The sequence below is a fragment of the Blastomyces gilchristii genome (genome assembly GCF_000003855.2).
Source record: "Blastomyces gilchristii SLH14081 genomic scaffold supercont1.10, whole genome shotgun sequence".
Taxonomy (NCBI): Eukaryota; Fungi; Ascomycota; class Eurotiomycetes; order Onygenales; family Ajellomycetaceae; genus Blastomyces; species Blastomyces gilchristii.
The window spans coordinates 737,530-754,077 of NW_003101673.1; the positions used below are offsets into that span (position 1 = coordinate 737,530).

General features: G+C 47.6%; 4 protein-coding genes across 4 annotated transcripts; 1 reads left to right on the forward strand and 3 right to left on the reverse strand.

The window, feature by feature from the left end:
* Positions 1 to 711: 711 nt before the first annotated feature.
* On the reverse strand, positions 712 to 3,120 carry BDBG_05181 (ubiquitin-conjugating enzyme E2 M). Its single transcript, XM_002624366.2, has 4 exons — positions 2,014 to 3,120; positions 1,745 to 1,826; positions 1,335 to 1,651; positions 712 to 1,232 (listed from the first exon to the last, which is right to left on the reverse strand). Exons 1-4 carry the CDS (start codon positions 2,032 to 2,034, stop codon positions 1,077 to 1,079), a joined length of 576 nt encoding a protein of 191 aa, XP_002624412.1. The 5' UTR covers positions 2,035 to 3,120; the 3' UTR covers positions 712 to 1,076.
* Positions 3,121 to 4,265: 1,145 nt separating this feature from the next.
* On the reverse strand, positions 4,266 to 7,798 carry BDBG_05182 (chitin synthase G; the record flags this gene model as incomplete). The annotated part of the gene is made up of 7 exons (XM_002624367.2): positions 4,266 to 4,442; positions 4,551 to 5,196; positions 5,445 to 5,637; positions 5,738 to 6,584; positions 6,646 to 7,007; positions 7,092 to 7,545; positions 7,721 to 7,798. The coding sequence occupies 7 exons, from the start codon at positions 7,796 to 7,798 to the stop codon at positions 4,305 to 4,307; spliced, it is 2,718 nt and encodes a 905-aa protein (XP_002624413.1). The 3' UTR covers positions 4,266 to 4,304.
* A 2,578-nt stretch (positions 7,799 to 10,376) lies between these two features.
* On the reverse strand, positions 10,377 to 13,952 carry BDBG_05183 (CHA1 protein). Its single transcript, XM_002624368.2, has 3 exons — positions 12,872 to 13,952; positions 12,346 to 12,806; positions 10,377 to 12,241 (listed from the first exon to the last, which is right to left on the reverse strand). Exons 1-3 carry the CDS (start codon positions 13,266 to 13,268, stop codon positions 12,200 to 12,202), a joined length of 900 nt encoding a protein of 299 aa, XP_002624414.1. The 5' UTR covers positions 13,269 to 13,952; the 3' UTR covers positions 10,377 to 12,199.
* On the forward strand, positions 13,875 to 16,093 carry BDBG_05184 (uncharacterized protein). The gene has a single exon (XM_002624369.2). The coding sequence runs from the start codon at positions 14,253 to 14,255 to the stop codon at positions 15,237 to 15,239; it is 987 nt and encodes a 328-aa protein (XP_002624415.1). The 5' UTR covers positions 13,875 to 14,252; the 3' UTR covers positions 15,240 to 16,093.
* The last annotated feature ends 455 nt before the right edge of the window (positions 16,094 to 16,548 follow it).

Sequence of the window (16,548 nt, forward strand, 5' to 3'; positions counted from 1 at the left end):
CTCTATCACATCTCGATGGGGTGTACAAGAAGAAGTAGTGGTGACGCTGTGAGTGCGCGCCGTCGCGCCTCTATGATCAGGCGGTCGTAGTATGATGATGACATCAGTACTGCTCACTTTGATGTCTACATGACTCGCTCTCTATCTCGACAATCTCCCTTCTCTGATGACATTAACCGCACTAGACTCACTGAGAAGCCAACTCCACCCAGCTCAAGCACGATGGAAACTAGTATAGTGTGTGTTGTTCTGCGCTCAAACCTATGATTTTGTTTTATTAGAACCCAAACACATATTCCTACACATCTCATAATCAGAGGACCTCCAAATAAACAGAACACATTTATATATTTAGGCCCACTCCACATCACCGCCCGCACCAACAACCCATCAAAAAACCCATATTCCCCGAGATTTATCTATAGTAAAACAAATATCCGACTCACGGGGGGGGGGGGCGGGGGAGGGTTGTTCTTATGGTGATTTTTTTCGTTCCATGCCGAGGATTGTATTGTTGATTGTCATTCTGAAATCTGAATTTTGAATATCGCACGGGGTTTTGCAACTCGGAGGTACTTTACGGCGTGCCCGTGTGCTCCATCTAAGTATACCGTAGAGCACTAGGAGTGGCGCTCGTCAATGATAATCATCTTTCTTAGAGATATAGTTTGTTGTTATGAAATTCACGACATATATTGGAAATGGAGGAAATTGGGAAAGGATATTCAACTCTGCTGCATACTGTGTGACATGACATTATTAACTCACGGGCACAGCCAGTACATCGGGCTAATGAACTGAACAACCCTAACGGTTTTTTAGATGGAGGGGCAGACGTGAAAATAAAATAATTCTAAAGATAATTCGCGGACGGAACGCAAAAACAAAAAAAAATGAGGACCGCGCACATGCAGTGTATGTACAGTACGCTATTACAATATCTCTATCCCATTCAAAGTTTGGACATAGTTACTCGTTTCGATGATATCCTCGGAATTTTGCTCTGCTAACCCCGCTCTATTTTTTGTCCCGTTCAGTACAACGCCTCTATTGCTACTGTAATCACCTGGCTCATCTCAGCCCTTCAGGACACGGTCGTACTTTATATTCCTCACTGTTCCCCCCTGCATGGCTGTTCGAACGTTGCGCTTGAAGCCCTCACGGTTTAGCCGAAGGTCATCAGCGACTTCTTGGATCAAGGGATCTTCGTATGTAGTGTGCATGAAGATATGCTGTTTGTTTGCGTGCTGGTGTTAGTCTGGGAACGCATAGTTTATTTCACTTTCTTCATTGTGGTTCTACATTTCTCCTTGGCTAAAAGGAGGGGAACGCACCAGTAGGCCAAATGCAACCGCTTGGACATCCAGCGCGGCTGTCCACCCTTCTCGCAGTATATTCAGACACACATTCCCTTGCGGATCGATATTCGGGTGGTATATCTTCTGAGTGCACTTTACTCGAGGAGGTGCATACGGGTACTCGTGTTCGGGAATCTCAAAGTCGAACTTAAACGAACCACCCTTGTACACACCCTCGTCAGGCTCGATCAATACGCTAAAATGAAACGGGTCATCACCATCCTTCCACAGAAATTTAATCGGACGTGCAGTCCCTCTGCTGTCTTCCTCCTGTTCTCCGACCCGGATTAGATCTGTGAGCGTGCATCGACGAAGTTCATAGTTAATTTACGCCAGTCGGAAAAGATTTTCGCCTATCACAAAATATTGATGTTGGCAAAACATACCATGTTGAATTCGGGTTTTAGCACCTCCGACTTTATTCTTGACCTGCCCAGCAGCAGCAGCCTCCTCTTGCTGCTTCTTTTTCTGTAGCACAGGGACAGTTAGTTTCTATGTATTCTGTCTCTAAAAAAAATAAAAGCAGAAGCCAGGGAGTATAAGCAGTGAATGATAACGAAGTGCTGGAGGTCCAGGGATATTTGAAAATGGAGTGCCAAAAGGGGAAGGGAGAAGATGATGTCAATAACAACAACGCACAGCCAATTTAACTTACCAAAGACAATATCTTCAACATCTTGCAAAAAGAAAACCCCTGCGCTCCAGGTACACAATCACCAAAACAAAAGCGTTATATGTGCAAAGTATATGCAAAGGATACCACACAACAAGCCTCGCCTGTTGTCTGCCTGATACCCCGTCCTTCTCGTCTCGTATTTTTCCCGTTTCCTACCCTTGCATCCCGTACACACACACACAAAAACAGCGTCCCGTGTGTTTTTCCCCCTGATACTTTTCTGTTACGTTTGCGCCGTAGACCCTTAACAACAAAATGAGAAAAAAAGAGCAGAATCAAAAAAGTCAAGAACTTTTGCTGGATTCCAACCACCGATTCTTCCTCCCGTTAACAAAAGAAACAAGAGACTTTCGTATTCTCCCTCCTAAAGCCGTGTAGCCAGCCGGTTCAGCCGTTTCTGAAAACCACTCAAAAAGAGACGAGACGAAAAAGAGAGAGAACCCGAGATGAGAAAACGGTGTAACCGTCCCCAGACGTGAAAGATTTTTTTCCAGCCCAATTCAGTTGTGTATATCGAATTTTGCCTTGGGCTTGGGTTGGTTATCAGACGAAAGCACGTCGAGTTCGTAAGGTAGGAGGAGGGTAGGAAGAGGGCAGGGAGGTTCGTAATAGGTAGAGCGCTGGGCGGAAGGGGGCGGGTTTCGATCGATTGATATCAGCGGGGAGAGGCTGGTTTATGGTCCAAAAAGAAAAGGGAAAATGAGAGGTCGGAAGCAAATGAAGCGTTTGTGAAGTCAAGGTAACCTAAGCCGGGATCTTCTATGTTATATTATCTTACCTGATCCCGCTGAAATAGGAGGTAGAACAGAGAGAGGGAGGGGGGGGAAGGGGGCAAGGGGAAGTGGCGTGTGATTTCAGGGTATGTACACGGGCCAAGTGCTATGGTGGATTATTTTTGTACTATGCTGTGTCAGAGAAATGAGGGGGGAGAGGGGGCAATGAAAATACTAGACTGTGAGGTTGTTGACGGTTTGAAGATGAGAGAGATTTCAAAGCCAACGAGGACAACAGCACAGGATGGGACATGACGATAGTTTGGTTTGGTTTGGGGCAAGACACGTGATGTTGCCTGCCAAAAATTGGTTAAGGCTAAGTTTAGCGGCGGCGCCTGGAAGTGGGCTGGTTATAGGGTTGCTTGGGGTGCTTGGGGTGCTTGGGGTGCTTGGGGTGCTTGGGGTGCTTGGAGGGGTGGAAATCATAGGCTGTCGTGGTGGATAGAACAGCGGCGGCTGTGCAGATTGGTTTTTGATATAGGCAGCAGAAATTGACAGTTTCTTAACCGTTGCAAAAGTGGTTTGTCTCTTTCTTGAAATAAAGGGCTGTAATGCAGGCTCCCGAGCACTTCAATGTGGGTATACATATTCTTTGCTGCAGACATATCAAGCACCATGGCGGGGAACAGAAAGTGAAAATTAAAACATCATAAGGCAGCATTGAAATGAACCTTTTCTTTGTAAAAGCTAAGGGGTCTAAGACCAAGGATTAAATCGGGGCAGGTAAGATGGAAAAGAAGAGGAGAGCAACAGACATAAAAAGTTACGACAAATAACGAAGACACGGGGCTTGCATGAAGTAGGAAAACTATTATTGTTTAGCTTGCAACAGTACCTATATCCTGTACGCAGCGTTGTGTCCTTATTATTCAATCAGATCATCATGAACGCGTTAAAAAGAGCCACAGTAACAACAGAAAGCAAGCGAGCCAACCAATCACGCATTTGCAAATAAGGAAAAGGAAAGAGAAGTAGGGGAGACCAAGGGACAAGAAAAAGAATGATAGAAAAAAATCAGCCGTCATCTAGGATTTAATACATTTACAACAAAAGTTAGGACGGAGCTAGACGTTAAGATCGACGACGAAAACAACAACGGCAGCAGCAGCAGCAGAGTTGGGGGGAATAGAGAGGGACAACAGACATCACATTCCAGAGACTCTCACGCAAATCGGTCAGCACGCAACAAAAAGGGGAAAGAAAGGGAAAATACATCTTGCCATCAACGAAACATGAGGAAAACGACACAGGGAAAGTAATATGGGAAAATCGAAGGAGAAAATAAAACCAAAAGGGCATGTTCGTAAAAAATCAGGGGGGATGTGGCCAGCTGCCAGATGCCAGCTACCAGTTTCTTTCTTCGCTTTTCATTTTGTCGTTTCCCCTTTCTCTCTCCTTGGCTCTCTCTAGGTTTCGTGCCGCCGAAAAGATAAGCAAAGAAAAAAACAATCCATGATACCACGACAAAAAAAAAAAAAAAAAGTAAGACAAATAAAACTACCGTCTCGCAAAGCAGCACATAATACCCGTCCGGCCAAGGAACCAACAAGCGCCGATGAAGCGGACTAGAGACAGCGCTGCGGTTGCCCACAGGAGAGCCTGGAAGAAATGTGTGGTTCGGTTGGTTGCTCGGGACTAGATTATTGGATGTTATGTTAGCAATGGGCATTCACAGGGGCGAAGGGAATCCGACTGGAGTGGGGTGGATGGGTCAAGCAAGCAAAAAGACAGGAAAGAATATACCGTAAATCCAAACTTATTAACATCCTCACTCGTGATAGCGACTGCAAGAATCCCATTCGAGAACAGCCACGAGGTTACCAACCGTGTCCGGAAACTCTTATACGAATCATCTAGAGACTTGCCCTCCTTCACCTTCGGCTCCACATAGGGCGTCAGCGCGCGCTTCACAGTGCTCTCAAACTGGCTATCAATATCTGCCTGCGGCTTGTCAATCTCCTCAATCACAGCGGCTTTGCCGTCATCTTCCTTTTGCGTCTGTGCAGAAGGGAGTGCGTCGGCTTTGTCGGCGCCTTTTGTTCCCCAGGAAACGTCGTGCCAGTTGCTGAAGGCGTAGACCATCAAGATGTTGATGTAGGAAGACATAATTAGGAGGTAGGCGGGGAAGGACGTGAACATGTGCCAGGGATCGAGGTACATGAAGGAGGCGACAAAGTAGAGACCGAAGGTTGCGGCGAGTGCAATGATGATGATTCCTGGTCCTTCGGAATTGAAGAAGGATTTGAAGAATTCACCAATGCCTTGGTCTGTTGTGAAAGCCAGTGTGCCACCGCTGAAAGCACGGATGACGAGATACATGGATAGGATGATGATGTACACTTGGATGAGGCCGAATAAGACGAAGGAGGTGATGTACGAGTGTTTGGATCTGAAGAAGTAATGGTTAATATATCGTCCGCTGTAATGATAAAGTAGGGAAGTCCACACTCCGAATCTGGGGACTGCAGAATATGCCGGCGAGGCGTGTAACTCATCACAATACAACCACCACAGAAATTACCACCGTACATCAACGGTGGGCATGTTCAGTGCGATTATATTGTCATGAATTGGATGTTTCTGAGCTCCCCTGGTTCCTTTGTTGGGGATCATGGAATTATACGGTTAAAAACTCACCCTTTAGGCCGGTTACCCAACGACAAAATAAACTGTAAGAGTAGGAAGGCCAGATACAAGTATTTCAGAATCGTGTTTACAATTGGAGTAGCCGTGTTGCCGAATGGGAATGCTCTCTGCTGGTTCCCAGATTCTGGAGCGGGAGGACTGCCAACGAGGTCCATGATAACGGAAGTTGTGAGCCAGTAGGAAGCTAGAACATAGCATTAGCGATAATAGTCCAAAAACGAAAAAAAAAGAGCGTGAAAGGGATGAGTTTGTCTCGCGAAATAAGGACAGTAAATAAGACATACCAAGCGCAAACCAAGACATGAAAACCGTACACGTATTATAAATCATCTGAATATGGAAGAAGAACATGCGCAGGAGATTGTGGCCGCTCTTATACATTCTGCCAAAGTGCATGAGCGAGTAGATACTCGCCGCGAACGAGCCGTTGAGCCACCGACGACGCTGACCGATGAATTCCGCAGCTCCCTCAGGCACGTCAGTCTCCCCCTTGGACGATTTGACGTAGGACAAATGCCATTTAGACCCGGCTTTGGCTACAAGTTCGAAACACAGAATCCGATCCTCGGCCAAGAACATGTTCTTCTTGAAAATATTCATGCCCTCGATACCTTTGGGGCCAAGTTGTTTGGAAAGAGTATGGTCACCGTGGAAGTACTGTTCGAGCGGTCTACCCATGATTGCACGGAAGCGGTAAGCGGAGAAGGCACCGGGCAACACGCTGACGTATCCGAAAGAGGATTCCAGCGGTTTATCCAGGATGTTACTGATTTTGTATTCGAAGTTCTGCGCTGCGACGAGGGGGTTGATGAGGTTCTTCCAGCCCTTACCCAACATAGCGTGGATCTCACCGCAGGACCCACCAAGATCTTTGTCGTTGTAAAAAGCTTCCCAAAGTGCAAGTAAGGATTTAGGGCCGGGTTTGGTACCTGCGTCGAGCAGGATACAGATTTCCGGGTTGAGGATTCGGCCAAAAGCATTGAACAGCCATCTGTGAGAGTTGATTTTCTTGCTGTTTTTCTGCTTTAGACAGAACATCATCTGCACGGGGGGAAGCGTCGATGGGCCGTCATCGTGTGGTCGAATCAGTTGTTGGTTTGCGGTGACGGATAGTTGGGTAGTATATTCGAACTGGACTGGTAGTTAGTAAAGTGGCGAGGGCAAAAATTAGACATGGTGCATATGTACTCACAATATGAGCGATGGTTTCCTTTCCATCAACATCTTTCTTCATCACGCCGTCCTGGTAGACTCCAATGGTGGCGAGCACATCGAGGGTATCTTTGTCGCATGGGTCAATTCCGTCGAAGACCAGACAAACAACGATTTTTTGCCAAGCAGGTCCTCCCTTGTTCCAGAATTCAGACTTCTTAAGATTGACGATGTCGCGGATATTTTGCATCACACCGTGCAGGGTGCGCGAAGTAAGCATCTTATCTTCGTTGTAGTAGGTAATAGCGATCAGCAGCTCGGTATGGCGGTTATACATTGCCGGGCGCAGATTGTAGCCATTGTGTAGGGTGAACTCATTGGGATCACACGTAGCAGCGGTGTCTAAGATACCAAATTAGCAAGGCGGCAGCTGTCTAGGGAAGTGGGAAAAAAAAAAAAAAAAAAAGTGGGAGAAACAAAACTCACATCGCATATGGGTAAATTCCTCGCTACCACCCTCAAGGTCATTTCGGTATTTAGCCTGCACAGCATTCTGAATAGCACTGGGGACGGGATAATCGACACTGAGCACGGAGCCTTGAACCAGCTTAACTTTCCTGGTGGCATAACGGCGCAGGTTACCAGGAGCCTGTCGTTGACGCCAGGCCTCGGTGGAGGAAGTTTCGCTCCGAGTATAGGGGGATGGAACGCGGCCAGGGACACCGAAGCCCGCAGCTGGGTTTTCCATGTGGCCGCCGTATTGATCTTGGGACTGGGGATGGTCGGTTACGTAAGATTCTGTGAGGCTATATCTCGAGGGAGGTCGGACAGGAGAGCCACCGTGCTGATGATGGGGGTCGTCAAAGGGACCGCTGAATGGGCCTTGGTTTTGGTGGAGAAGCGATTGTGAGGCATCGTGTTCAGCGGGGAGATTATATTGCTGGAGGAGCGAGAAAGGGGTTAGTTAGCAAGGTTGTTGTTGTTCCTGCGTTGTATATACAAGTCTGAAACGAGAAGTAAATAGCAGCAGAAGTGACAAGGACAAGGGGGGGTTGATCTCAATGCCGCGAGCACTCCACCACCAAAGTAGCAATACGAATAAGGTGCTTGCTTACATTGCCAGACGGGGGGAGGTCATGTAGCCGATGGCCTTCGCCATAACCCCCTGGGGAGTTCGAGCCTGGATAGGCCATGATGAGGCAGCTGCGGTCACACAGTCAAAACGAGAGGCTGGTGGGCGATGCAGACAGGCAAGGGGGTTATGAGTGTTTGGCTGGGTGGAGAGAACAAGAATGAGAAGAGGAGAAGAGGAGAAGAGTTAAGACGACGAAGATGTCTTTCTTTCTTTTTTTTTTTTTTTTTTTTAGGGGGGACGAACGAAGCCAGGCAGGCAAGCTAGCTGGCGGTGGAAGAGGTTAACTAGTTAAGCCAGGGAGATAGACGACGAGTCGGGCGATGATCGAGCCCAGGAACAACCACCACCAACGATGGAGAAGCAGGAAACGAGAGACGAGGGAAAGCGAGCGCTTCTTCTTATTATTATTATTTCCTGAATGAACCAACAGCAGCAACATCAACGAACGATGACAACAGCAGCAGCAGCAGCAGCAACAACAACAACAACAACAGCTGAAGGACGAAAGGAACAAGAAAATGAAGAGAAAGGAAAAAAGAAGATAATAAAGCCAAAAAAGCAAAGGCCTTTGAAACGGAACTTGGAGACGATTTATTTCGAGGCGGGTGTGTACGGTACGGTATGTGTATGTGTATCTGTATCTGTATCTGTCACTGTGTCTATAGTTACCTGTATGATACCGCGGTACTTCGGGTTGCCTCCGCGCTGTTTTGTCATTCGAAGGCCTGTGGTTTGATAGGTTAGGTACAGTGTCTGCTAAAAAGTTTGAAACCCTCCGCCCTTTACATAGGCTTAATATAGTTTAGCGTAGTCACTATTTAGTATTGAGCAGCCCTAATTGATCCGCCTTGGCATGATTCTTCCTCAAATTCTCATTAATATTTTGTATACTAACTATCGAACCCTAAACTATATTAAGCCTAGCGTAGAAGGGGAGGGTCTCAAACTTTTTAGCGGACACTGTATGTACAGGTAACATACGTACCTGGCCAGAGGAAGATTCCCCGAAAGTTACCGTTTTTGACCCCCCCAATCATATTACGCGCGGCTGGGCAGGCTGATTCGCGCGGTTTAATACCATATTGTTACCGTACAACGCCAAATACAGCCCAACATCCATCCATCCATAACATACATCCGTACATCTAATATTATTAATATTACTAATAATGGATGTTGACCGCACCTTGTGGTGATTAAAAGTCCGTCCCGTCATGTTTAAGATACGCTCAGTTACGGTTCCAGAAGGTTTGAAGGTACACATGTGTTTTGTGTGCTTGCTCCTTGCTCTACAGCATTCCAACAAGTTCTACTCCGTATAGAAATATATATCTATTACCTCGATATATATATATTTTCGCACTTCCCAGCGCGTTACCCTCTACGCAGTCGTAGTAGTCGACTTCATGATGCCAACTTGCGGGCCTAAACATATATTTACAGGTCGTCTATATGATCCGCTCATGCCCCACCCTCCCGACGTTGTCCCGGCTGGTTGAACTACATCAGTGGCTCGCTCGCTCATGGAGGATCGCACGACATCACCACCTGCATATCCTCAGTTCCTCAGTTCCTCAGTTCTTCAGTTCTTCAGTTCACAACCCTCCGCCTCCGGCCCGCTCAGCTCAGCGCTGAGTGAGTGTGGATTTTCCTAGAGTTGTCTATCTATTATTATTATTATTATCGTCCCCTGCTGGTGCACCGCCTCAATAATAATAGTTTGATTATAACGGGGATAAAGTTTCAAGACCCACGGAGAGAGAATCAAAAATAACTTTTCAAGCCACCCTCTCGATCCCACATTCGAAACCTGTCTCAGTCGAGCCCTGGGCAAATCTCAGGGACTCAGGGACGCCAGCTCTCTAATTCGAGAGGTGTTGGCAGGTTGAGAGGGACAAAATCACCACAACACATACATGTAGCGGAGCGCTGCCAAACCAATTTCTAATAAAGCTCTTTTTCTTTGAGTGTTTCAACTTGATTTCGACTGATAGCCCTTTTTACCCACGGCATACGTTTTGCCAGTTAAGCATCCAATTAGCAGGCGAGACGGATTATCGATGCATGGATGGAAAAAGGGTAGCAATGTGATCAGAAGGCGTGCTCATGCGCAGATAAGATAAACCTCCCATGCATTGCATATGTTGCCTGTGCCGCATTTTCGAGAGATCACCCCAATTGCCCCTAAAATTCCCGGCGGTTGAAATCTAGCTAGTTCTCTTGAGTATGAGAGAGGTGCGTATACATACACGGATAGTTATAGAGACATGAGGTCGTTTATTATTATTAAATCGACAGTTATTAGCGATTGAGCGTTTATCTTTCCAAGCGCGGTACACCGTATAAGCACGTTATTGAACTGAAAAATACCCACTAAACCACAACAGAACAGGTAGCATTGTGCCCTGTGCATTCCATCTGAAACCCGCCAACGGATTACGCTGCGTAGTACGGAGTACAGTACAAGTAGTTTATAGTTCCACCCACCCATCCCGCACAAACCCCCCGAGGGCTCTTGGAGTCTTGGACCAAGGCGGGAAATGAGCTGCAGATCTTGATCCATAGTTACTGTCTTTCTGATCGAAACAGACGCAGAGAGAGCCCAGAGAGGGCATTATATAACCGAGTACATGAGACGCGGGTGGGGTTGCTGTTACAGACCAACTAACGTTGTCCCTCTTCCCTTTATATTAAGGAGCCAAAGGGGGGTCAACACGAGGTTTGATTTTTCTCCTTATTTTTTTATTGTGTATGGAATGGTTATTAGGGGGCATCTTTTATATCCGCCTGGTTTCCATGTCCAGACTTCATTTCAGTGCCCGTGAGCCCGTGAGCTGTCAGGAATGTCTGGGATAATTAATACTGGTAAATTCCTCGTCCCTTGAACTGTCAATTATATTATCGCTCTAGGGGGTTTGGACAGCGAGTATGCAAGGATGCATGTGCTGTAAGTTCCATGTGAACATGCGTGTGAGGGACAATAATGACATGAGGGCAATTTTAGACTGATCTCATCCCCGCAAAACCAGATCCATCGCGGTGTGTTGAAGAAGAAGATGAAGAAGAAGAAAAGAGATTTAAAGAATCCTCAGGACAAGATGCCATCGCATCCAACCCAAGCGACAAAGAGATCATTATTGCACGCCGACTTGCTCCCTTTAGCCACCATTGCATTGCCCACCAACCAACACCAACCAACACCGCCCAGCTGCAGTCTGCCGTCCGTCTGCTCGGTGTCTAAATATAGCACTCATCTGGCCAGCCACGATCCACCGGCTGATTGGACTGGACTGGGTTGGTTAGTTACTTCCTTACAGCGTACTAGTGGGCAGCGGTGTATGCCGTAGTTGTCGACTAATAATAATAATAATAATAATAATAAGCAGCGGACGAAGCAATATACTTGTAAATACCGTATAATACCATATTGCCTGATACAGGTATCTTATTATATATAATACAGCCATGGAATATATAGTATTAGCTCCTCGACACTCGACACAGCATTCAATAATAATAATGACTTCCTAGGCAAACTAACCAACAAATCCTTGAGTAGAACTCTCAAAAACTACTACTTAGCGCCGCCTCAGCTGGCTCGTGGGTTCGTGGGTTCGGTGGAGGCGCATGCTAGTATATGGATTTCTGAAAGGAGAGAAGGGGGGGGTTGCAACTTTTTGCTGATGCTGTGTTGATTGGCATTGGGTTCCTTTGATGGGAGGTGAGATGCTGGTCTAACTATAATACTCCATAATAATAAATACTTGTCTGAATGGTGACTAGCTACACATCTTTACTCAAGTATACGGCGCAGCCTTTTTGTATGTGGTTTACACTCGGGAAGAGCGGTGACTATCTCAGAGAATACTTGATCAACGATGCTCAGAACCCCTCGTCTATGGAGTAACAAGATTGGACAGAATAATAAGAGGCTCCGTCCCAGAAATTTTATCACTTGTTTCCGCCATTCAGCTGTGGAGAGGCAATAATAATAAATGGCCTGATCTGATCACGGTTGGTTCAAGAGCTGTGGCTGCGCGGGCTGGTAGGGCTGAAGTACGGAGTAGTTAAAATGAGAAGGGGAATGATCCATCCCTCCCGGTGTGAGTGTGGCTGTGCAAGACGATGGTTGTGTCAGGGGAAGCTTGGGAGCTTCTGCAGAGTGAGGCTAAGTATGCAGGCGATGGAGATGAAATGAACAAAGGATGTAGCGTACTATTCTAGTCGATTATCCCTATTCTATCCGATTGTCATATTCTTTTCTTCTAAGTCATTCTTATCATTGTATTGTTAAATGCTGGCTTGGTATACGCGTGGGTATCATGGACATCCAACATGCATTCTCTCTCCGCTATCCCTGTCATTCGTGATGGGGAGAGGGGGCCTTGCCCCTCCTCCATCCTCGGGCCATACCTGCAGAATGGTCGAGCTTGCATTCCTCAAAAGCCCTATATGCGGCCTAGAGGCAATGCAACTCTCCGCCCTCGTGCGTGTGGCAATTCTGATAAACAGATAACGTGTTAGCAAGATACAACAGCACCACAGCCATACTGGAAGCTAAAAGGGTTAAATGGGCAACTAAGGCGTAAGGGAAAATCAACCCACCGGTGGTACATGAACGGTTGGCGCTGGGGGCTGCGGAACCGTGGGTGTGGGTGTGTCCTGTGTCGGTTGAGTAGTGGGTGGCATCGTCGTAGTCGTCGATTTTTCCTCTTCCCACTTACCCGGACACCCAAAATGCGGCACGGCGACTTCATGCCCATACACGTCTGCCGCAAAGTACTGCAGCGTATTGCTATCTCGCGTGGCGTAGGTGGAATTATACTTCGCTAGGTGCATCACGTCCTCGTAGGAGCTGGCAAAGTGGTCAACGTAGGACTCGCCGATGGCAGGCATGTGGAACAGCCGATGCAGCATGTCGGTGCCCCAGTAGGTGTTGCGCGGTGAACCGGAGACGGTATACCCGCGCGTGCAGAAGTAATCGAGATATAGCCGTGTGTGGTAGGATAACGCACAGATTACGGTTTCGTCGGTGGCGTTTTCGCCGCGCCAGTGGCCGCCGTATTCTAGATGGGATTAACTGGCCATTTCTCTTGGAAAAATTTTGGGAAGAAGGGGGGTGGGGACAAACTGGGGAAATGCTTGCAATTCCCATCCGGGTCATCGCAGCGGAACAACGTCTTCCACTTTTTCCCACTGACGACCCGCTCTAGGTTCCCGATTACCTCGCTAGTCGGGCCATCGCCGAAGTACTTGCGGTACAGAGCGGAATCTTTGCCATACCAGAGCACATGGTCTCTGGCCCGGGCAGCTAGAGTCATGGCATCCTGTAAACCGCGACGGATCATCCTCCGCTCGGTGGCATTGCAAGAGTTGTGGATGGGATAGTCGTTTCTCGGGCTGTGGTCGCATTGCAGCCAACCTGCGCAAGCATGGCATGGCGGTGCTGGGTTCCAATCTGCATGGGGAACTGCGAGGACAGCTCCCGCATAAACGGACGCAAACACAACAGGTATGGGGAGCCTCATGGTGATGGTCAAGAAGGCCGGGGGGGAATAATAGAATTGTCTTTCGAGGCCCTGAGAATTTTGATACTTGAACTCCGTGGTGAGATGTCGGTTTCCCGGCGGGTATCTCGATGGCTTATATAGCCAGAATTACCAGTCAACAGACCGCCCTGTATGCCCTGTTCATTGCCGTAATTATCCATTGTTTCTTGAATTCTACCTTGAAGAGCTGTTTCTCACAAGGTTCCCTTTCGATATCGCGCTATTGTCTAGTGCTGCACAAAAGCGATAGATATGTTTTGCGATAGCGCTGCTAGGGTGAAGGAGGACCTTGTGGATTCGACGTGGAACAGGTGGAACAGGTGGAACAGGTGGAACAAGTGGAAATCCTGGATGGGCCCTTCAAGGAAGATGTGATTCGCTCAGTAATCAGTCGAAGCGAGTAAAATCGAATTGCAGTGTTAGTTGTCCGAGCGAGATGCCATCCATGCGAACTGAAATGCTGGGCCGGAGCTATAGAGCTCTCATAACATGTCTGCTGTGAGTTACATCGCTAGTTCTGGAACGCAGGGGTTACAATTCGAATTGATAAGATTTCTCCAGCCGATTGTACGCATGGTTGGTAGGGCGCAATCCACGCTGCTCTCTTCTCGAAACGAGGTAGTGAACGTTGTTGATGTCTGTAGCTGATATCGTCTATTGTTGTTTCTCGTCTCTGGATGAAGTCAAAGCATTTAACTAGTTAAGTTATTTGAGTCGCTGAGTCAGCAATGACGTCTGACCACCGCAAGTCATCTTTGTTTATTTAACAATTATTCGCACCAATTTACTTAACTATCAACTGCGCAAATTACTCAATTGGCCTTTATCAGATGCTGAGAACTAGATTGGCTTTCGCTTGGAACTAATACCCCAAAAGAAAGGAAAAAGGAATAGCATTGCCCCCTCAGCAGCACATCCCGCTGTCTTTCCCATCCCCCCTCATCTTCCCCGCCACATCTTGCAATGCAGCCGTCCCAACCAGCCCCCAACTTCCAAATCATCTCGACTCTCCGCTACGATCCAGATCTCCCCAGAACCCCGGATATATCAAACTCCTACCCCTCCCCCAGAACGTCCCCGTACTACCTCCTCAGCTACCACTACGACCGCCTCCTCGCCGCCTCCCTCGACTTTCAATGGCCCGCCGCAATCGCCCTCCTCCAACAACAACCCCGAGAAACAGTCCTTTCCCAGCTTACCCAAAAGTTTAATGAGCATATCAAATCCGACCCAACCCATCCCTGGCGCCTGCGTGTCCTCCTCGATGCCGCCGGCGCCCTCACGGTCGAAGCTGTCCCGATCACCAGCAACGCTCCCCCACCACCGCTCTCAACGCCCAGTAATATATTATTAGTCTTACCAAGCGCAACGGCAGATCTCTCGCGCCTCCTATCCTGCAATGTCATTCATGCGGAAGCAACCCCCGCGGCAAGGGTAGCAATCGAACCGTGGACGGTACGACTTGACACCCAACCAACCCACCCGTCACTCTTCACCCGCCACAAAACCACCGCGCGAGATCACTACACGGCATCTCGCGCGCGCGCGGGAATTACTGCATCGCCGCTTGATAGGACGGAGGTGCTGATATATAACCCTGCCGGTGAGGTGATGGAGGGCAGCATAACAACTGTGTATTTCCGTCGACGGCGAAAACAGGGTCTTGGTCCGGCGGCATCGATCCCTGTGCCTGGGGAGGCGCGTGATATTGGTGACGGTGATAGTAGAGGACCAGCAGACGATTCCTCTTATTACTGGGTCACGCCGCCGCTATCCAGTGGTGGGAATGCGGGGACGTCGAGACGATATGCGCTTGCGGCGGGGATGTGTGTGGAGGAGGTTGTGAGGGTTGAGGAACTGCGGGAGTTGGAGGGCCAGCTGGGGAGGGTGTGGTTGAGTAATGGGGTTAGAGGGTTTATGCCGGCGGTTTTGAGGCTTAACAACAGTTAGTTACGGGTTGTGTGAGTGCTGGTAGGGATAGGTAAGGTAACGCTCCTCTATATCCATTGGAATTGAAGTGGAGAAGACCGAATATTTCCATGGGGGATGCAGCAGCAGCAGCAGTGCCAGCAACAACAAGAAAGAAAATCATCAAGAAACACAGGACAGGGCTCATAGAGTCCATTGACTTGTCGACCCATGTGCGTAGTGCGTACTGGGCAACGAAACATCGACGGATCTGGTGAAATGCGAGGAGATTATGGGCCGGAGACTGAAATACCAGCGGTTATTTGACAGGACGTCGACCAGGTGTGCAATACCATGCATGTATTCGCAGCTATAGCCATCATCTGCTATCTATCTTCACCTGTACTGGATTGGATTGAATTGAATTGAATTGAATTGAACGAGGGGACCAAGTGAACAAATGGGAATCTCCGGATACCGAAGATTACCTCCTTACAACCAGAGTGAGGTGTTTATTTGGTTGAAGGGAAGGAGAGAAAGGTGGATAATATGGAAAATCCTATATCTATCAATTACATGGACTTTCTTCACTCACATATCTTTGTGGTGCACTGAAAGAATTATGCATACTAAATATCCCTCCCCGCATATTTAAGATAGACTGGGCTGCACGGAGTAGGATGTAAAAGCCGAGAATACCTAATTCCCTCGTAAAATAGATAGAGCTTCCCTTGAACAAAAGCCAACCAGGCCAACAAACAGAAATCTCTTTTTTTTTTTCGTTATATGTACATAATGCAACACGTAACACAAAGACATACAAAACCCAACAAATAAAAGAGGATAAAAAAGAAAAGGAATAACCACCCGCATCCAATCTCGTTTGCGAATCAAACCGAGCTCCGTATACCGGTTCGCTTTTAGTTTTGTTTTGTTTTTTGGGGTCTGGATAGCTGGGCGAGAAATAGGCGGAGTGGGTAGAGCAAAACTTTTTCAATTCGGAATTCATAGTTATATATACAATGGACAATGTACATGCAAAATGCGGTTGTACCCCGGTTCATCCGGCCCTTTCGCTTCGATTTGATTCGTTCCGAGTGGAATTGGAAAGTGAAATTGGAATTGGGATGTGGAATTTTATTGAGCGGAGATTCATTCATATTATATCCTCATCCTATCTTGCCTTCCCTTCGTCGTTTTCACTCTTTCATATTTATTGCTTAGTTCAGCAGTCCTTGGGCGCGCTCAGTTTCGAGGCGGGCATAGAGGCGGTCACGGGCCCGGACGCGGGGGAGGGTGGTAGCCTGGTTTTCAATTAGATGATTGTTCATCATACAGCATACAGATAGAA